At 49.8% G+C, this 22,368-nt stretch overlaps 1 protein-coding gene across 6 annotated transcripts in view; it reads left to right on the forward strand.

Annotated features, from left to right (window-relative positions):
* SPTAN1 (spectrin alpha, non-erythrocytic 1) overlaps positions 1–22,368 on the forward strand; it is a 316,746-nt gene that overhangs the window by 83,664 nt on the left and 210,714 nt on the right. For all 6 annotated transcript variants that reach the window (XM_069237004.1, XM_069237007.1, XM_069237009.1 and 3 more), the window contains 10 exons: positions 1,309–1,455; positions 5,400–5,533; positions 16,468–16,612; positions 17,253–17,407; positions 18,281–18,416; positions 18,818–18,919; positions 20,111–20,248; positions 20,448–20,558; positions 20,712–20,789; positions 20,879–21,034. In XM_069237004.1, coding sequence (XP_069093105.1) covers positions 1,309–1,455; positions 5,400–5,533; positions 16,468–16,612; positions 17,253–17,407; positions 18,281–18,416; positions 18,818–18,919; positions 20,111–20,248; positions 20,448–20,558; positions 20,712–20,789; positions 20,879–21,034 — 1,302 coding nt within the window. The remainder of the gene's footprint in view (positions 1–1,308; positions 1,456–5,399; positions 5,534–16,467; positions 16,613–17,252; positions 17,408–18,280; positions 18,417–18,817; positions 18,920–20,110; positions 20,249–20,447; positions 20,559–20,711; positions 20,790–20,878; positions 21,035–22,368) is intronic.

The following is a 22,368-nucleotide window of genomic DNA, read 5'->3' on the forward strand; positions in this document are numbered from 1 at the left end:
ATTTCCTTACAGTGTCCTATGTGACTGCAGCATAGTTCACATGTGCCAGAACCTCAGATCTACACGGACGCCTTCACATGGGTCTCCTGGGCATTGCTGGTGCATGCATGTCTAGTGTGCGAGGCTGAAGGTGGCCAAGTAATCCTAACCCTGGAAACCTCTGCTGCTGAAGGCTTTTGCATCTCCCCTGCCCCCAGTGAGGCTTGATATCACCAGGTCTCTTCGAAGCTTCTGGGCCCCTATTCAACTCCTCCCACCCCCCCTTGTAAGTGGATCTCTCCACGACCGAGGCCCTCAACTTGTGTCCCTGAATGGCTTGGTGAATTAGAAAAACCAAAGAGTGGGTATTTTAAGGCCTGTGAGTTGTTGACCATCAAGCTCTAGGGCTTTTCCCAAACTTAGGAAGAAAGCTGTGTCCCTGTAACTGCAGCTCTCCTGTATGGATCCTAGCTCTGGATGTCATCTACCCGCGTTCATGGGTTCCAGATCTCATCTGATGGGGGTACTAGATCTGGATGTAATCTACCCATGTTTAGCCCTCTTGTATGGCTTCTAGATCTGGATGCCATCTACCCATGTTTAGCTCTCCTGTATGGGTTCTAGATCTGGATGTCCTCTACCCATGTTTAGCCCTCCTGAATGGGTTCTAGATCTGGATGCCATCTACCCATGTTTAGCCCTCCTGAATGGGTTCTAGATCTGGATGCCATCTACCCATGTTTAGCCCTCCTGAATGGGTTCTAGATCTGGATGTCATCTACCCATGTTTAACTCTCCTGTATAAGTTCTAGTTCTGGATGTCATCTACCCATGTTTAGCCCTCCTGTATGGGTTCTAGATCTGGTTGTCCCCTACCAATGTTCTCATAGGAAGGCGAATTAGTTCCAGGGTAAAGGCTCTTCCACTTGCACGGATGAGTCTGCGGAGGCACTGAGAGTCAAAGGGTTGTGGAAATCTTTCACTGGTGCTGAAACACAGGTCTTCCCTTTACCATAGTCCAGACACTGGTATTGCTAGAGTTTAGAATTCCCTTCCTTGTGTCTAGAAATATACCCTAGCGTACTGTTGAAGAGTTCCCCTGCTAGATTCCTGGTTTCAGGCAGGTACTTTTCTGGCAGAAGATGGGGCAACTTCTAGTGAATGGTGACTGTTCCATCCAGCTTGTCTGAAGATGCTGAGGGTGCAAGTAAAAGGATGTTGGGGTGTTGGTGATGAGGTGCACAATGTGTACAGTAGCAGGGTTTGAGTTCTCTGCTGTAGGGCTAGGACGTTAACACTTGTTCACATTTTGTTTTTCCATCATTAAAGGAGGCAATTGTGACCTCAGAGGAGCTCGGGCAGGACCTGGAGCATGTGGAGGTTCTACAGAAGAAGTTTGAAGAGTTCCAGACAGACCTGGCAGCGCACGAGGAGAGAGTGAATGAAGTCAACATTTTTGCTGCCAAACTTGTCCAGGTGAAGGAAGCTGGTGTGGGACTGACGGGGGGAGGGCTGGATTTTGTGTACACTTGAAGGAGGACAGTGTGGGCCCCTCTAACACACTCCCTAGAATGCATATCTGAGGGCTCTGCTCCTCGTTTTCAGGGGTTCAGTGGTGGCATTCCCTAACACAGGTGTGAGCCACTTCACAAGTGAGCACGATTTCAGACACTGGAGGGGCTCTTTGTTCCGCAGTGTGATTTCAGACCCTAGGCAGTGCGCTGTTGTAGGAAGTTGGCTCTGTATGCACTATTTCAAAGTAAGGAATAGTATGCACAGAGTCCAAGGGTTCCCCTTAGAGGTAAGATAGTGGCAAAAAGAGATAATACTAATGCTCTATTTTGTGGTAGTGTGGTCGAGCAGTAGGCTTATCCAAGGAGTAGTGTTAAGCATTTGTTGTACATACACATAGACAATAAATGAGGTACACACACTCAGAGACAAATCCAGCCAATAGGTTTTTATATAGAAAAATATCTTTTCTTAGTTTATTTTAAGAACCACAGGTTCAAATTCTACATGTAATATCTCATTCGAAGGGTATTGCAGGTAAGTACTTTAGGAACTTCAAATCATCAAAATTGCATGTATACTTTTCAAGTTATTCACAAATAGCTGTTTTAAAAGTGGACACTTAGTGCAATTTTCACAGTTCCTAGGGGAGGTAAGTATTTGTTAGGTTAACCAGGTAAGTAAGACACTTACAGGGCTTAGTTCTTGGTCCAAGGTAGCCCACCGTTGGGGGTTCAGGGCAACCCCAAAGTCACCACACCAGCAGCTCAGGGCCGGTCAGGTGCAGAGTTCAAAGTGGTGCCCAAAACACATAGGCTAGAATGGAGAGAAGGGGGTGCCCCGGTTCCGGTCTGCTTGCAGGTAAGTACCCGCGTCTTCGGAGGGCAGACCAGAGGGGTTTTGTAGGGCACCGGGGGGGACACAAGTCCACACAGAAATTTCACCCTCAGCAGCGCGGGGGCGGCCGGGTGCAGTGTAGAAACAAGCGTCGGGTTTGTAATGGAAGTCAATGGGAGATCTAGGGATCTCTTCAGCGCTGCAGGCAGGCAAGGGGGGGGTTCCTCGGGGAAACCTCCACTTGGTCAAGGGAGAGGGACTCCTGGGGGTCACTCCTCCAGTGAAAGTCCGGTCCTTCAGGTCCTGGGGGCTGCGGGTGCAGGGTCTCTCCCAGGTGTCGGGACTTAGGATTCAAAGAGTCGCGGTCAGGGGAAGCCTCGGGATTTCCCTCTGCAGGCGGCGCTGTGGGGGCTCAGGGGGGACAGGTTTTTGTACTCACAGTCTCAGAGTAGTCCTGGGGTCCCTCCTGAGGTGTTGGATCGCCACCAGCCGAGTCGGGGTCGCCGGGTGCAGTGTTACAAGTCTCACGCTTCTTGCGGGGAGCTTGCAGGGTTCTTTAGAGCTGCTGGAAACAAAGTTGCAGCTTTTCTTGGAGCAGGTCCGCTGTCCTCGGGAGTTTCTTGTCTTTTCGAAGCAGGGGCAGTCCTCAGAGGATGTCGAGGTCGCTGGTCCCTTTGGAAGGCGTCGCTGGAGCAGGATCTTTGGAAGGCAGGAGACAGGCCGGTGAGTTTCTGGAGCCAAGGCAGTTGTCGTCTTCTGGTCTTCCTCTGCAGGGGTTTTCAGCTAGGCAGTCCTTCTTCTTGTAGTTGCAGGAATCTAATTTTCTAGGGTTCAGGGTAGCCCTTAAATACTAAATTTAAGGGCGTGTTTAGGTCTGGGGGGTTAGTAGCCAATGGCTACTAGCCCTGAGGGTGGGTACACCCTCTTTGTGCCTCCTCCCAAGGGGAGGGGGTCACAATCCTAACCCTATTGGGGGAATCCTCCATCTGCAAGATGGAGGATTTCTAAAAGTTAGAGTCACCTCAGCTCAGGACACCTTAGGGGCTGTCCTGACTGGCCAGTGACTCCTCCTTGTTATTCTCATTATTTTCTCCGGCCTTGCCGCCAAAAGTGGGGCCTGGCCGGAGGGGGCGGGCAACTCCACTAGCTGGAGTGTCCTGCTGGGTTGGCACAAAGGAGGTGAGCCTTTGAGGCTCACCGCCAGGTGTGACAATTCCTGCCTGGGAGAGGTGTTAGCATCTCCACCCAGTGCAGGCTTTGTTACTGGCCTCAGAGTGACAAAGGCACTCTCCCCATGGGGCCAGCAACATGTCTCGGTTTGTGGCAGGCTGCTAAAACTAGTCAGCCTACACAGATAGTCGGTTAAGTTTCAGGGGGCACCTCTAAGGTGCCCTCTGTGGTGTATTTTACAATAAAATGTACACTGGCATCAGTGTGCATTTATTGTGCTGAGAAGTTTGATACCAAACTTCCCAGCTTTCAGTGTAGCCATTATGGTGCTGTGGAGTTCGTGTTTGACAGACTCCCAGACCATATACTCTTATGGCTACCCTGCACTTACAATGTCTAAGGTTTTGTTTAGACACTGTAGGGGTACCATGCTCATGCACTGGTACCCTCACCTATGGTATAGTGCACCCTGCCTTAGGGCTGTAAGGCCTGCTAGAGGGGTGTCTTACCTATACTGCATAGGCAGTGAGAGGCTGGCATGGCACCCTGAGGGGAGTGCCATGTCGACTTACTCGTTTTGTCCTCACTAGCACACACAAGCTGACAAGCAGTGTGTCTGTGCTGAGTGAGAGGTCTCCAGGGTGGCATAAGACATGCTGCAGCCCTTAGAGACCTTCCTTGGCATCAGGGCCCTTGGTACTAGAAGTACCAGTTACAAGGGACTTATCTGGATGCCAGGGTCTGCCAATTGTGGATACAATGGTACATTTTAGGTGAAGGAACACTGGTGCTGGGGCCTGGTTAGCAGGGTCCCAGCACTCTTCTCAGTCAAGTCAGCATCAGTATCAGGCAAAAAGTGGGGGGTAACTGCAACAGGGAGCCATTTCTTTACAGCTGTGTACTGCAGTGTGATTTCACAGACCCTGGTTGGGGATTGGGCTCTGTGTACTGCAGTGTGATTTCAGACCCTAGGGGGCCGCGCTGTGTACTGCAGTGTGATTCCATACACTGGAGGGGCTCTGCATACTGCAGTGTTTTCACACACCCTGAAAGGGCTCTGTGTATTGCAGTTTGATTTCACAGACCCGGGGAGGAGGGGGTAATGGGGGGGGGGGCTGGACTGGGCTCTGTACTGCAGTGTGATTTCACAGACCTTGGAGGGGGTTTCTCTGTACTGCAGTGTGATTTCAGACTGGGGGATTCTGTGTACTGCAGTGTGATTTCAGAGTCTGAGGGGTTCTGTGTACTGCAGTGTGATTCACAGATTGGGGAGGGGCTTTGCATACTGCAGTGTGATTTCACAGACCTTGGAGGGGCTCTGTGTACTGCAGTGTTATTTCACAGATTGAAATCACACTGCTGTACAGAGAGCCCCTGCACAGACTCTGGGAGGCTCTGTGTACTGCAGTGTGATTTCACAGATTGGGAAGGGGCTCTGTGTACTGCAGTGTGATTTCACAGATTGGGAAGGGGCTCTGTGTACTGCAGTGTGATTTCACAGATTGGGAAGGGGCTTTGTGTACTGCAGTGTGATTTCAGACACAGGGTGTCTTTGTATTCTATTGAAGTGGAACTGTTGTGTACTGCAGTGTGATTTCACAGACTCCGGGGGTCTCTGTATTGCAGTGGATGTCAGGCAGTGTGACAACAGTGTGATTTCACCAAGTGATGGTTTCTGTCACTACACTGATTTCACAAGCAGTGAGAAATGCAGTGCTCTGTCTCCATTATGATTTCCCTGGCAGTGAGACACTCTGGTTTCATAGGACGCTCTGTGCACAGCAGCGCAGTGTCCTTAGCACTGAAGTTCTGAGTGATTCTTTTAGGGCAAGGGCTGCTGCTTCCCATCAGTGCCTCAACTGTAGCTGATCAACTGATTTATTTATTTTTTACCCCCTCAGGAGGAGCACCCAGAGGTGGAGCTGATCACAGTGAAACGAAACGAGGTGAATGCCGGATGGCAGCGTCTGAAAGGCCTGGCCCTCTCCAGGCAGGGCAAGCTGTTCGGTGCAGCCGAAGTGCAGCGGTTTAATCGGTAAGTGTAGTGGGGAGGCAGCGCGCATGCACATGGCAGCCTCACCCTGCTTCAAGCAGTCCTCTGGGCTGGGAGTGATGTCTGATTGTGACAGTGGTGCCCGATGAGAGAACCCCAGGGCAGAAAACACTGGCCTGGAAACTGCTTCCTCATTCATTGTTGGGTAGATACTGCCTACCGGTGTTTGTCGTGAGTGGGGCTGCTGCATTCTTGCTTTGTTCACCCCCAAGAAGCAGTCAAAACGTTGTGCGTGAGCATCTCCGCGTGCATCAGTGTACGTGCCTGGCTTGACCAGTAATGAGTTATGAACTCTTCAAGTAGACCAGACATCATTAGGAGGGTGTTAAGAATGTACACATAGGTGAACTGTAGCAGGTCTCCTGGTTTAGAAACTCCGATTCTGTGTTGATGAATGCATCTAGGGCTCAAGGCCTCATTTAGACCTTGATGGGCGAGTTACTCCATCACAACGGTGACTGATATCCCGGCTGCCAAAATCTAAATCCCACTGCAGCTCTCTTTCTGCTCTCTCCAGTACAGTTGAGGAAATGGTGAAGGAGCAATGTCCAATCCTAACTAGACTTCAGCCTTCCACCAGACATGTGCCAAGGTGGTGTCTGTCTCCTCTCTGATCTGGTGCATCAGTGCTGTTGGCGGAAGTCATAGCCCGGCTAACAGAGTTACCCACTACAGACTTCACAACCACAATCCCACTGGGTTCTGCTATTAGCCCAAACACAGCCAGCCCAAAGGTGTTGTGCTTCACAAGTACCCTCTCTCCCAGTTATTATTTAACACTCATCTGATAATCTTTATCACTCCTCCAGGTTTATGCTCTTCTGTGAATTATACGCGGACAATATCCGTGCCTTATGATGTGTGACACAAATTCAGAATTCGATGGCCTCCTTGTCCCGAATAGATGACAGCAGAGATCTTTTTGAACCTGTTTTCTGGCAAATGTAGGAACAACACCATTGTGTACTCCCTGTCAAATTTCCACCCCTTACCCCCACACCTCCCCTCACACCAGATCTCTAGATAATTCTCTGTGCAGTGGTATTCTATGTCTGCTAGGTATGCAGTGGCCAGTGTCTGCTGGGGTCGGGGCAGACGGTGTCTGCTGGGTGTAGGAAAGTACCCTCTTTGGCATGGTTTGGCATCATTCTAGCCAGGACCCCAGTGACTGTGCTCTCTCCCTCTGTTTGGTTACTCAGGACTTGGCACACCCCACATTTGGCATACTGGTGCCCCTATGTAAGTCCCTAGAATATAGTATCTAGGTACCCAGGGCATTGGGGCATCAGGTGATCCCTCTCGGCTGCAGCATGTATTATGCCACTGTAAGGAAATGCCTCCTTGGCATGGTTACCCCCTGACTTTTTGCTTTTGCTGATGCTATGTTTTGAATTGAAAGTGTGCTGAGGCCTGCTAACCAGGCCCCAGCACCAGTGTTCTTTCCCTAACCTGTACTTTTGATTCCACAATTGGCACACCCTGGCACCCAGATAAGTCCCTTGTAACTGGTACCTCTGGTACCAAGGGCCCTGATGCCAGGGAAGGTCTCTAAGGGCTGCAGCATGTATTATGCCACCCTAAGAGACCCCTCACTCAGCACAGACACACTGCTTACCAGCTTGTGTGTGCTAGTGAGAACAAAATGAGTAAGTCGACATGGCACTCCCCTCAGGGTGCCATGCCAGCCTCTCACTGCCTATGCAGTATAGGTAAGACACCCCTCTAGCAGGCCTTACAGCCCTAAGGCAGGGTGCACTATACCATAGGTGAGGGTACCAGTGCATGAGCACTGTGCCCCTACAGTGTCTAAGCAAAACCTTAGACATTGTAAGTGCAGGGTAGCCATAAGAGTATATGGTCTGGGAGTCTGTTTTACACGAACTCCACAGCACCATAATGGCTACACTGAAAACTGGGAAGTTTGGTATCAAACTTCTCAGCACAATAAATGCACACTGATGCCAGTGTACATTTTATTGTAAAATACACCACAGAGGGCACCTTAGAGGTGCCCCCTGAAACTTAACCGACTATCTGTGTAGGCTGACTGGTTCCAGCAGCCTGCCACACTAGAGACATGTTGCTGGCCCCATGGGGAGAGTGCCTTTGTCACTCTGAGGCCAGTAACAAAGCCTGCACTGGGTGGAGATGCTAACACCTCCCCCAGGCAGGAGCTGTAACACCTGGCGGTGAGCCTCAAAGGCTCACCCCTTTGTCACAGCCCCGCAGGACACTCCAGCTAGTGGAGTTGCCCGCCCCCTCCGGCCCCGGCCCCCACTTTTGGCGGCAAGGCCGGAGAAAATAATGAGAATAACAAGGAGTCGTCACTGGCCAGTCAGGACAGCCCCTAAGGTGTCCTGAGCTGAGGTGACTCTAACTTTTAGAAATCCTCCATCTTGCAGATGGAGGATTCCCCCAATAGGATTAGGGATGTGACCCCCTCCCCTTGGGAGGAGGCACAAAATTGGCTACTAACCCCCCAGACCTAAACACGCCCTTAAATTTAGTATTTAAGGGCTTCCCTGAACCTAAAGAGTTAGATTCCTGCAACTACAAGAAGAAGGACTGCCGAGCTGACAAACCCCTGCAGAGGAAGAACAGAAGACACCAACTGCCTTGGCCCCAGACTTACCGGCCTGTCTCCTGCCTTCCAAAGAAACCTGCTCCAGCGACGCTTTCCAAGGGACCAGCGACCTCTGAATCCTCTGAGGACTGCCCTGCTTCGAAAAAGACAAGAAACTCCCGAGGACAGCGGCACTGCTCCAAAAGAACTGCAACTTTGTTACAAGGAGCAGATTTAAAGACCCCTGCAATTCCCCGCAAGAAGCGTGAGACTTGCAACACTGCACCCGGCGACCCCGACTCGACTGGTGGAGAACAACCAACTCAGGGAGGACCCTCCGGCGACTCTACGACTGTGAGTAACCAAAGGTTCGATGGCATCTGTCGCTGTAGATACGCATGTTCTGCAATAGCTCGCCATCTGGTGTTGGGCCGGAGTGTTACAAGTTGTTTTTGTTCGAAGAAGTCTTTCGAGTCACGGGACCGAGTGACTCCTCCTTTTGTCTCCATTGCGCATGGGCGTCGACTCCATCTTCGATTGTTTTTTTTCCGCCATCGGGTTCGGACGTGTTCCTGTCGCTCCGAGTTTCGGAACGGAAAATTAGCTAATTTCGGAAGATTTTCGTCGGTATTGTTGCGTTCGGGATCGGCGTACTTAGATTTCACACCGCATCGAAGATCGAAGAGCTCCGGTGCCCTTCGGGGTAGTTTTTCGATCCTCCGTCGGGGCCTGGTCGGCCCGACCGCGTGCTGAAGAACGCCGATGGAACGGACCCCGTTTCGTTTCTGCCCCAAATGCCACAATAAATACCCCTACACAGACCAACACTTGGTCTGCAACCTGTGCCTGTCACCTGAGCACAGCGAAGACACCTGCGAGGCCTGTCGTGCGTTCCGGTCCCGAAAAACACTCCGAGACCGTCGAGCCAGAAGACTTCAAATGGCGTCCGCACCGACAGCCCAACGGGAGTTCGAGGAACAGGAAGAAGAAGGTACCTTCTCGTTCCAAGACTCAGACTCCGAAGGATTCGACGACACACAAACCGTGAGTAAGACGTCGAAAACCACACAAAGAAACATTTACAAGGCCCAGGGGACGCCACTGCCACCAGGCCATGGCTCCACCCATAAATTCGGTGACCGACCGTCGGCACCGAAAAAGGCCAAAACAGTGCCGAGATCGTCCGACTCCGGTCGAGACACCGGCACGCAGCCTTCTCGGGACCGAGAAAGTGCTGGAGACAAGCCTCGACACCGAGATGCCGGTGTGGACACGGCTCGACGCCGAGACAGCGGCACCGAAACAGATCGACGCCGAGAGGTTTCGGCCCCGAAAAGGAAAAAAGTCACCTCGGAGCCGAAAAAACACGCAGACAAAGTTTCGACGCCGAAACAAACTGCAAGCGACCCAGCTTCAGGCTCTTATACAGAAGAGCACTCGCTAACCTCCCAAATGCAAAAGCATAGGTTTGAGGAAGAGCTACAAGCAACTGATGTGGACCATACGCAAAAGCGTATCTTCATTCAGCAGGGGACAGGAAAAATAAGCACCCTTCCCCCCATTAGGAGAAAGAGAAGGTTGGAGTTCCAGACGGAGCAAGCACCACAACCAAAAGTGGTTAAAAGAATTACACCACCACCCTCTCCTCCGCCCGTGATTAACGTTTCACCAGCACAAACTCCATCTCACTCCCCAGCTCACACCACCATGAGCCAGGGTGACCAAGATCAGGACGCATGGGACCTATACGACGCCCCAGTGTCAGATAACAGCCCGGAGGCCTACCCTACAAAGCCATCTCCACCAGAAGACAGCACCGCGTACTCTCAGGTGGTGGCTAGAGCAGCACAATTTCATAACGTAAGCCTCCACTCAGAACAGGTCGAGGATGATTTCTTGTTCAACACACTCTCCTCCACCCACAGCTCCTACCAAAGCCTGCCTATGCTCCCTGGTATGCTCCGGCACGCAAAAGACATATTTAAGGAGCCGGTCAAAAGTAGGGCAATCACACCAAGGGTGGAAAAGAAGTATAAGCCGCCTCCTACGGACCCGGTTTTCATCACTACACAGCTGCCACCAGACTCTGTTGTTGTAGGAGCAGCTAGGAAAAGGGCCAACTCTCACACATCTGGAGATGCACCACCCCCAGATAAAGAAAGCCGCAAGTTTGATGCAGCTGGTAAAAGAGTCGCAGCACAAGCTGCAAACCAGTGGCGCATCGCGAACTCCCAGGCACTACTTGCGCGCTATGACAGAGCCCACTGGGACGAGATGCAACATCTCATTCAACATCTGCCCAAGGACTTCCAAAATAGGGCGAAACAAGTGGTTGAGGAGGGACAGACCATCTCCAACAACCAGATACGTTCCTCCATGGACGCTGCAGATACAGCTGCACGGACAATTAATACATCTGTAACTATCAGACGGCATGCATGGCTCCGAACGTCTGGATTTAAACCAGAGATTCAACAAGCAGTTCTCAATATGCCTTTTAATGAAAAAGAACTGTTCGGTCCAGAAGTGGACACAGCGATTGAGAAACTCAAAAAAGATACGGACACTGCCAAAGCCATGGGCGCACTCTACTCCCCGCAGAGCAGAGGGAATTACAGCACATTCCGTAAAACGCCCTTTCGAGGGGGGTTTCGGGGTCAAAGCACACAAGCCAGCACCTCACAAGCAACACCGTCCACTTACCAGGGACAGTATAGAGGAGGTTTTCGGGGACAATATAGAGGAGGGCAATTCCCTAGAAATAGAGGAAGATTTCAAAGCCCCAAAACCCCTACTACTAAACAATGACTCACATGTCACTCACCCCCTCCACACAACACCAGTGGGGGGAAGAATAGGTCATTATTACAAAGCATGGGAGGAAATCACTACAGACACTTGGGTTCTAGCAATTATCCAACATGGTTATTGCATAGAATTTCTACAATTCCCTCCAAACATACCACCAAAAGCACAAAATTTAACAACACACCATTCCAATCTCCTGGAGATAGAAGTGCAGGCACTATTGCAAAAGAATGCAATCGAATTAGTGCCAGACACACAAATAAACACAGGAGTTTACTCACTGTACTTTCTGATACCAAAGAAGGACGAAACGCTCAGACCAATCCTAGACCTCAGAGTAGTGAACACTTTCATCAAATCAGACCACTTCCACATGGTCACACTACAAGAAGTATTGCCATTGCTAAAACTACACGACTACATGGCAACTTTAGACCTCAAGGATGCTTATTTCCATATACCAATACACCCATCGCACAGGAAATACCTAAGGTTTGTATTCAAAGGAATACATTACCAATTCAAGGTACTGCCTTTCGGATTAACAACCGCACCAAGAGTCTTTACCAAATGTCTAGCGGTAGTCGCTGCACACATAAGAAGGCAGCAAATACATGTGTTCCCATATTTGGACGACTGGCTAATCAAGGCCCATTCGTTCATACAGTGCTCAAATCACACAAATCAGATCATACAAACCCTCTTCAAACTCGGGTTCACCGTCAATTTCACAAAATCCAAAATTCTGCCACGCAAGGTACAACAATACCTGGGAGCCATAATAGACACATCAAAGGGAGTAGCCACTCCAAGTCCACAAAGAATTCAAAATTTCAACACCATCATACAACGCATGTATCCAACACAAAAGATACAGGCAAAGATGGTATTACAACTCCTAGGCATGATGTCATCATGCATAGCCATTGTCCCAAACGCAAGACTGCACATGAGGCCCTTACAACAATGCCTAGCATCACAGTGGTCTCAAGCACAGGGTCACCTTCTAGATCTGGTGTTAATAGACCGCCAAACTTACCTCTCGCTTCTGTGGTGGAACAACATAAATTTAAACAAAGGGCGGCCTTTCCAAGACCCAGTGCCACAATACGTAATAACAACAGATGCTTCCATGACAGGGTGGGGAGCACACCTCGGTCAACACAGCATACAAGGACAATGGAACGTACATCAAACAAAACTGCATATCAATCACCTAGAACTTCTAGCAGTTTTTCAAGCACTAAAAGCTTTCCAACCAATAATAGTTCACAAATACATTCTCGTCAAAACAGACAACATGACAACAATGTATTATCTAAACAAGCAGGGAGGGACGCACTCCACGCAGTTAAGCCTGCTAGCACAAAAAATTTGGCATTGGGCAATTCACAACCAAATTCGCCTAATTGCACAGTTTATACCAGGGATACAAAATCAACTCGCAGACAATCTCTCTCGAGATCACCAACAGGTCCACGAATGGGAAATTCACCCCCAAATTCTGAACACTTATTTCAAACTCTGGGGAACACCTCAGATAGACTTGTTTGCAACAAGGGAGAACGCAAAATGCCAAAACTTCGCATCCAGGTACCCACACAAACAATCCCAAGGCAATGCCCTATGGATGAACTGGTCAGGGATATTTGCTTACGCTTTTCCTCCTCTCCCTCTCCTTCCTTACCTGGTAAACAAACTCAGTCAAAGCAAACTCAAACTCATATTGATAGCACCAACTTGGGCAAGGCAACCCTGGTACACAACGCTGCTAGACCTATCAGTGGTACCCTGCATCAAATTGCCCAACAGGCCAGATCTGTTGACACAGCACAACCAAAAGATCAGACACCCAGATCCAGCATCGCTGAATCTAGCAATCTGGCTCCTGAAATCCTAGAATTCGGGCACTTACAACTTACCCAAGAATGTATGGAAGTCATAAAACAAGCAAGAAGGCCATCCACCAGGCACTGCTATGCAAGTAAATGGAAGAGGTTTGTTTGCTACTGCCATATTAATCAAATACAACCATTACACACAACTCCAGAACATGTAGTGGGTTACTTGCTTCACTTACAAAAATCTAACCTAGCTTTCTCTTCCATTAAGATTCACCTTGCAGCAATATCTGCATACCTGCAGACTACCTATTCAACTTCCCTATATAAAATACCAGTCATTAAAGCATTCATGGAGGGCCTTAGGAGAATTATACCACCAAGAACACCACCTGTTCCTTCATGGAACCTAAATGTTGTCCTAACTAGACTTATGGGTCCACCTTTTGAACCCATGCACTCCTGCGACATACAGTTCCTAACCTGGAAGGTGGCATTTCTCATCGCCATTACTTCCCTGAGAAGAGTAAGCGAGATTCAGGCGTTTACTATACAAGAACCTTTTATACAACTACACAAAAATAAAGTCGTCCTAAGGACCAATCCTAAATTTTTGCCAAAGGTTATTTCACCGTTCCATCTAAATCAAACAGTGGAACTTCCAGTGTTCTTTCCACAGCCAGATACCGTAGCTGAAAGGGCACTACATACATTAGATGTCAAAAGAGCATTGATGTATTACATTGACAGAACAAAAAACATCAGAAAGACTAAACAACTCTTTATTGCATTTCAAAAACCTCACGCAGGAAACCCAATTTCAAAACAAGGTATAGCCAGATGGATAGTTAAATGCATCCAAATCTGCTACCTTAAAGCTAAACGACAGCTGCCCATTACACCAAGGGCACACTCAACCAGAAAGAAAGGTGCTACCATGGCCTTTCTAGGAAACATCCCAATGCAAGAAATATGTAAGGCAGCCACATGGTCTACGCCTCACACATTCACCAAGCACTACTGTGTAGACGTGTTATCCGCACAACAAGCCACAGTAGGTCAAGCCGTATTAAGGACATTATTTCAAACTACTTCCACTCCTACAGGCTGATCCACCGCTTTTGGGGAAATAACTGCTTACTAGTCTATGCAGAACATGCGTATCTACAGCGACAGATGCCATCGAACTGAAAATGTCACTTACCCAGTGTACATCTGTTCGTGGCATCAGTCGCAGTAGATTCGCATGTGCCCACCCGCCTCCCCGGGAGCCTGTAGCAGTTTGGAAGTTACCTTCAATTATTTATATATGTATCATCTCAACCTTAAATAGGTGCATACTTAGTCACTCCATTGCATGGGCACTATTACTACAATTCAACTCCTACCTCACCCTCTGCGGGGAAAAACAATCGAAGATGGAGTCGACGCCCATGCGCAATGGAGACAAAAGGAGGAGTCACTCGGTCCCGTGACTCGAAAGACTTCTTCGAACAAAAACAACTTGTAACACTCCGGCCCAACACCAGATGGCGAGCTATTGCAGAACATGCGAATCTACTGCGACTGATGCCACGAACAGATGTACACTGGGTAAGTGACATTTTCATTGTCCCCCCTGAGCCCCCACAGCGACGCCTGCAGAGGGAATCCCCAGGCTCCCCCTGACCGCGACTGTCTGAACTCCATTTCCTGACGGCTGGAAAAGACCCTGCACCCGCAGCCCCCAGCGCCTAAAGAAACGGAACTTCTGTGCAGGAGTGACCCCCAGGAGGCCCTCTCCCTTGCCCAGGTGGTGGCTACCCCGAGGAGCCCCCCCCTTGCCTGCCTGCATCGCTGAAGAGACCCCTTGGTCTCCCATTGAAACCTGAAGGAAACCCGACGCGTGTTTGCACACTGCACCCGGCCGCCCCCGCGCTGCTGAGGGTGTACCTTCTGTGCTACTTTGTGTCCCCCCCGGTGCCATACAAAACCCCCCTGGTCTGCCCTCCGAAGACGCGGGTACTTACCTGCTGGCAGACTGGAACCGGGGCACCCCCTTCTCTCCATTATAGCCTATGTGTTTTGGGCACCTCTTTGACCTTTGCACCTGACCGGCCCTGAGCTGCTGGTGTGATAACTTTGGGGTTGCTCTGAACCCCCAACGGTGGGCTACCTTGGACCAAAAACTGAAACCTGTAAGTGCCTTACTTACCTGTTGAAACTAACAATAACTTACCTCCCCCAGGAACTGTGAAAATTGCACTAAGTGTCCACTTTTAAAACAGCTTATTGTGTTTTATGTGAAAAGTATACATGCTAAAGTAATGATTCAAAGTTCCTAGAGTACTTACCTGCAATACCTTTCAAAAGAGCTATTACATGTAAAATTTGAACCTGTGGTTCTTAAAACAAACTAAGAAAATATATTTTTCTATAACAAAACCTATTGGCTGGATTTGTCTCTGAGTGTGTGTACCTCATTTATTGTCTATGTGTATGTACAACAAGTGCTTAACACTACTCCTTGGATAAGCCTACTGCTCGACCACACTACCACAAAATAGAGCATTAGTATTATCTCTTTTTACCACTATTTTACCTCTAAGGGGAACCCTTGGACTCTGTGCATGCTATTCCTTACTTTGAAATAGCACATACAGAGCCAACTTCCTACAGCCACCCATGAGAGCCCATGTAAAATGTCTGCAGGCCTGCCATTGCAACCTGTGTGAAAAAGTGCATGCACCCTTTCACTACAAGTCACTGCACTAAGTCACCCTTATAATAGGCCCTTCTACCCCAGAGGGCAAGGTGCAATTACCTGTGTGTGAGGGCACCCCTGCATGACCAGAAGTGCCCCCATAAACGCCAGATCTATTTTCCTTGGACTTTGAGTGCGGGGGAAGCTATTTTACCCATGTACTGGACACAGCCTCCCCAAGTCACTGGTATACTTTGAAGGTCGCAATGGTCAGTGCCTGCTGCAGGTTGGGGCGGTCAGTGCCTGCTGCAGGTTGGGGCGGTCAGTGTTTGCTTGGGTTGGGACAGTCAGTTACTGATGGGGTGGTGAATCTCTCCTTAACATCTGCCTCACTCCTCGAGGGTGGAGAGCTCTGGAATCTAGACCACCCAAACTAAGTATCCTGCTTCCAGCATTGAAGCTGAAAGAACCTCTGGGGAAAGAGTCTCCTACTTTACAAAACAGTTGAATTTGATGGTTCAAACATTGTCAAGCCAAGTAAATCCAAGAAAGATCAGAAAATAGCAGAGTAAAGTTCAGGGTTCTTTTAACTTGGAGTGGGAAGAATGAGCTGCTTAACTGACTCCACTGTGTCTTCAAAGACCGCAGAGCTTCTGGATCCTTAAGTGCGCTGGATCACATCCTGTGTGTGAAGGCACTTGCCTAAAGTCACCATTAAATACTTTTTTTTTTTCCTGTTTTGGAGCCGTTCTAGAATATTATATTTGCTATACTTTGCCTTTTGAATTTATTTAAAATGCAGTTTGTTTAAAAAATAAAATAAAAAAAATGTTGCTTCCGTAGACATGTTTTTTTTTAAATTGGCTAATTTGAAGAAAAAACAAATTAATTTTCCCAATAAAAGTGTTTGCTGGATTCTGCACATAGGAATGTATATGCCGCTGTTTGAGCGTCAAAACAAGTTCCTTGATGGGCAGACAATATAAAGTAACTTCCCTTGTGCTGCTTTCTCCTTCTGCAGGGATGTGGACGAGACTATCGGCTGGATAAAGGAGAAGGAGCAGCTCATGGCGTCGGACGACTTTGGTCGTGACCTTGCCAGCGTGCAGGCTCTACTGCGAAAACACGAAGGCTTGGAGAGGGACCTGGCTGCACTGGAGGACAAGGTACTGTAGGGTGCATTTAAGCTGTGGTGAGTGGACGATGTGAGTAAACTAATTGTGAAGGTCTGCAGCGGCTTTATGTGTGGACCTTCTGAGAAGGACACTTCCGGGCTTTGTGTGGGAAGGCTGGTCACAGGGCTCCAGGAGTGTCCAAGGCAGGAGATGAATCCATTTGTCAGCGTTTCTTGAGGAATCCACGCTTCTGAGCTGGAGGACAGGCCTGGATGTGGTGCCTGGGTTGAGTGTAGGACTGGCACTGTGGGGAGTGAACATGGGATGGAGTGAAGGGGGCGGGTGTGTGGTATGGATGGTGTTAGTGTTGTATGGATATGCCTAGCCCAGGTCTTCCAGGTGACACTAGAACACAGGCAGTTGTGCATCTCTTTCCTGTGGAGCTGCACTTGGTGATGTCCTGTCACTCAGTCTTCCCAGCGTCTCAGAGTTGCATGAGATTGTGCGGGAGGCTGATAGAGCTGTTGCAAGTAATCTCATCTGTTGGAGTCCATATGAAAGTGTTTGAAACCAAGATGTCTACAGCAATTGTTTGTTGTAATGGCTCTGCATCACAAAATACATAACTAGCAGCAGAAAGCCCCTCAATGTTCAGAAAGTTCATGAAGTGTAACATGCTTTCATTGTTTAGGTGAAAGCGCTCTGCTCAGAGTCTGACCGCCTGCAAGAGTCGCACCCGCAAAACGCACCCCAGATCCAAGTGAAGCGAGAGGAACTGATAGCTAACTGGGATCAGATCCGCACCATAGCAGCCGAGCGCCACGCCCGGCTGAACGACTCCTACAGGTGAGGTCCTGGAGGTGGCCACGGGTTAGTAATTCCGCCAGGTGAGGATTGCTTGCTTTGGCCAGCCCTTTGTGCATGAGAGGTGGGTAAGAGTGGGGTGCCCTGTGCAGGGATGTGGGTCAGTGAGGAGGCTTGAGCCATCCCTGGTGCAGGGACCTGTGTGGATAACCAAGGAAGCTTACTCATGGTTTCACAGTGAACTCCTGCAAGAGGGCGTGGGAAAGGTCATTTTTACTTAGTTTCTCTGTGTTTGGTATGAGTGTGCCGTCAGTGACCCTTCCTGATTGTCACTGAAAGGAAAGTGACTACATAGACACCTAGAGATTAAAATGCAGCACCCTTAGGCTAAGACAGCTTTTGCTAAAGCCCCGGGACAGCTCGCCTGTGCTGCTCTTTGTATTTGTTGCTAGTGCGTAGACCTGTAAAGTCAGGGCACTTTCTGTCACCCATCGAAACCAGAAGATTGTAGGTCTCATTGTTTTAGCAGGGCCACGATGTGTTGCCAAGTGCAGGCTTCACTTAGTCTCCAAATAATTTCTAACCGTTGCCACCTTCTGCCAAATCAAGGCTGGTGGCAGGTCTTTCAGGCTTCAGCTGCATCTTTGTTTACTCATTTGCAAATTAACTGCTAAACTTTCAGAAAATCTCAGAGGTTCCGGTGGACTGTTTTTCTGAAAGGTTTTTCTAACATTATGAATCCTCACTGTGGTCATAGGGACTTTTGTGGAAGCTGCTTAGCATAACCATGGTTAAAATGTAGGTCAGTGCCCAAAATGATAGAAAAACGTCTCTCTCCTGCCTGAGCTTGACCCTGCCAGTGAAGCACACAGCTGGTCACCCCTGGAGTTGTGACGTCCTCTCTCTCTCTTGCAGGTTGCAGCGCTTCCTGGCAGACTTCCGGGACCTTACCAGCTGGGTGACGGAGATGCGAGCACTCATCAATGCCGACGAGCTGGCCAATGACGTGGCAGGGGCGGAAGCATTGCTAGACCGGCATCAGGAGCATAAGGTATGCCCGAGACTGATCCCCCCCCACACATTCTAGATCAGAATAGGTCATATATCTGTCATGTACACTTGAAGGGCTGCAAATATGAGTTGCTCCTTGTTGATTCCCTTATATAATTTGAGCCAGACTACCTTGTCTCTTCTTGTCCCACCGTTTGAGCGTTCCACCGCTTCACCTAATCTTGACTTCACCGGTGTCCTGACTAATCTTGGGTGCCAGGGGCAACTTAGCTTAAGAAATGTTTGAAGTTTTCATGTTGGCATTTAAGGTCATTTGTAGTTCATGCAGCACAGCCAAGCACTCATGACTGCCAGTCTTTCCTTTCATCCAAGAAATGCCAGGATGTCCTCAAACTGCGCTTAGTTTCATGCTCTGAGTTAGTGGTATTGTCTCCTTTGCAGGGTGAAATCGATGCTCATGAGGACAGCTTCAAATCTGCTGACGAGTCTGGATTGGCCTTGCTTGCTGCTGGTCACTACGCGTCTGATGAAGTGCGAGAGAAGGTACGTGTGGCATTGTCTTCCTGACTTGGGTATCTGTCGGTGGGTGATTGGGATATGGGCATGTATACGTCAGCAGTGGGTTCGTAAAGCGGTTTGATTTGGCTTGTATTGTGCACTTCTTGACAGCTGCAGATGGTATGTCACTGATTTGTTTCTGCCCAGGAGTAGAATGCATGAGAATGGGGAGCAGGGGCTGCTGCTGGGAGAGGGGGTGTGGAGCAGGGGCTGCTGCTGGGAGAGGGGGTGCGGAGCAGGGGCTGCTGCTGGGAGAGGGGGTGCGGAGCAGGGGCTGCTGCTGGGAGAGGGGGTGCGGCGCAGGGGCTGCTGCTGGGAGAGGGGGTGCGGAGCAGGGGCTGCTGCTGGGAGAGGGGGTGCGGAGCAGGGGCTGCTGCTGGGAGAGGGGGTGCGGAGCAGGGGCTGCTGCTGGGAGAGGGGGTGCGGAGCAGGGGCTGCTGCTGGGAGAGGGGGTGCGGCGCAGGGGCTGCTGCTGGGAGAGGGGGTGCGGCGCAGGGGCTGCTGCTGGGAGAGGGGGTGCGGCGCAGGGGCTGCTGCTGGGAGAGGGGGTGCGGCGCAGGGGCTGCTGCTGGGAGAGAGTATGGGGAGCAGGATCTGTTGCAAGATGGTGGGTTGAACAGGATCTGCTGGTGAACAGTGTTGTGAGCAGGATCTACTGGTGGAAGGTGGGGTGTTGAGCAGCATCTGCTGATGGAAGGGGAATAGCATCTACTGGTGGAAGGTGGATTTATGCAGGATCTACTGGTGGGAGAGGTGGGACAGGGTCTTGTTTTTAGCAGCTGGGAGTGGAAAGCCGTGGAACCGGGGTATGAGTGGAGTTGCAGCACAGAGGTCAAGGCAGCAGTTCAGAAGGAGTGTTTTTAGGGAGCGGCAGGAGGGAGGGGAAGGTGCATCTTCCTTGGGGGAGCACAGGTTATTTTGGCAGTGAACCAGAATGTAGGAAAGTGGGTGGGAGGAGATACCTGGATGAGAAGAAATTACTAGAAATCTGATTCGCTGCCTCCTTCCTCATCTGTGTACCATCGTATCAGGCCACAGGTAGCTTGAATATCTCTTCCCACATGCATTGTAATTGCATTTATATAGTGCTTCCTAACCGTGACGAGGCATTGAAGCGCATACACGTCCCTTCTGACACCGTTGGCCATGCTTTAACTGTCCTTTCTTCGTTCATAGTTGTCCATCCTGGCAGAAGAAAGGACAACGCTGCTGGAGCTGTGGGAGCTGCGCAGACAGCAGTATGAACAGTGCATGGACCTGCAGCTCTTCTACCGAGACACAGAGCAAGTTGATAACTGGATGAGCAAGCAAGAGGTCAGTATCTCCTGCGGCCGGTTGGACTTGGCCCGAGGAGGCGGGTGGAGGATCCCTCGAACATTAGTGTGTAGAATTCTGTTTGCTTATGGCAGCCGGGACACGAGTAGGTCCCCATAGGTATAAATTGAAGGAATCCACATCACCACCTCTGATAGGCAGGACTGTGTTCTCAAGTCATTTTCTCTTCCTGCTTCAGGCGTTCCTGCTCAACGAAGACTTGGGTGATTCCCTTGATAGTGTGGAGGCGCTTCTGAAGAAGCACGAGGACTTCGAGAAATCGCTCAGTGCCCAGGAAGAGAAGATCACGGTAAGACTCCCCCCTTTGCAGCTCTATCTTCTGTGGTAGGTTCCAACTTGCTGAAGCAAAACCATGCTCCTGCGAACTCAAGGGGACATTCACTTGGATTTGCTCAGGGCACATAGAGTATGATCTTCTGATTGTGTTTATTTTTATTTTCAGGCCTTGGATGAATTTGCAACCAAACTGATTCAGAACAATCACTATGCCATGGAGGATGTGTCATCTCGCAGGGATGCGGTGAGAACGTAGACTAGATCTGCCAGCTTTGCTGACCACGCTTGAAAAGGTTGCTGAATGACCCTGTCCTTTCTCTGCCCTCTCCACAGCTCCTGAACAGGCGCAATGCCCTACACGAACGTGCCATGCATCGACGCGCACAGCTCGCGGACTCTTTCCACCTGCAGCAGTTCTTCCGCGACTCCGATGAGCTGAAGAGCTGGCTCAATGAGAAAATGAAAACTGCAACAGATGAAGCTTACAAGGTGAGGTTCAGGTTGGACATCAGTTGTATCCGCAGCCTCATGAATGATCTCCCTTCAAACCTCATTAACATCTCTGTTCCTCTTTTGTTCTGTGAAGACCAGGAGGGAGCAGCCAGGACCAGTGCAAACACAGGCTCATGGGAAGAAAGGCTCCTGTCTTACTTTCTAAGTGATATTTAGAGATCCTCCCCTGCCTGCTAAAACTGCAGCAACTGTGGGAGCGTCGTGACTCAGGCCATGGGCGGGGAAGGTTCCGTGACATCTTCTGGGGCTCAGTCTTATCTTAACTAGTTCTCTGTATTCTTCATAACACTAATCTGTTCTGGGGATAGCCTTGGCTGGTGTAAGGGCAGTCCCAGGCCTAAAGCAAGGGTCATCTCAAGGCTAGCACGAGGGCAGTTCTAGAACTTGCACAATAGCTACTCCACAGACCACCTTCGGGGTGTATAAAAGTACCCTCTTTCTTGGCATGGTTACCCCCATTTTCTGCCTGTTGTCAGTGTATTTGACTGTGTTGACCGGGATCCTGCTAACCAGGACCCCAGTGACTGTGTTCTCTCCTCTTATTTTGGTTGCTGCTAACATTTTCTTCCCACAATTGGCATATTGGTGCCCCCATGTAAGTCCCTAGTATATGGTACCTAGGTACCCAGGGCATTGGGGTTCCAAGGGATCCCTATGGGCTGCAGCCGTTATTCTGCCACCCATAGGGAGCCCATGCAAAGGGTTGTGCAGGCCTGCCATTGCAGGGTGCGTGCACCTGGTTTCACTACAGTTCACTGCAGCAGGTCACTTAGTCACCCCTTTGGTAGGCCCTCTCAGCCCAGAGAGCAGGGTGCAGGTACCCAAGTGTGAGGGCACCCCTGCACTAGCAGAGGTGCCCCACAAACTCCAGACCTATTTTACTGGACTTTGTAAGTGTAGGGACGCCATTTTACCTGTGTACTGGACACAGGTCACTACCTATGACCAGCTACATAATGGTAATTCCGAACCTGGGCATGTGTGATATCAAACATGTCGGAATCATACCCCAATACTATTGGAAGTATGATTCCATGCACTCTGGGGGTTCCTTAGAGGACCCCCAACATTGCTACCACCAGTCTTACAGGGTTTTCCAGGTAGCCCAGCTGCTGCCACCCCTCAGACAGGTTTCTGCACTGCTGCTTGATCTGATCAAACCCAGGAAGGCAGAACAAAGGATTTCCTTTAGGAGAAGTAGGTAACACCCTCTCCCTTTGGAAATAGGTGTGACTGGCTTGGGAGGGGTAGCCTCTCAAGCCACGTCTTTGAAGGGCACATTTGGTGCCCTCTGTGCAGAAACCAGTCTA

Source organism: Pleurodeles waltl, chromosome 6 (genome assembly GCF_031143425.1).
Source record: "Pleurodeles waltl isolate 20211129_DDA chromosome 6, aPleWal1.hap1.20221129, whole genome shotgun sequence".
Classification (NCBI taxonomy): Eukaryota; Metazoa; Chordata; class Amphibia; order Caudata; family Salamandridae; genus Pleurodeles; species Pleurodeles waltl.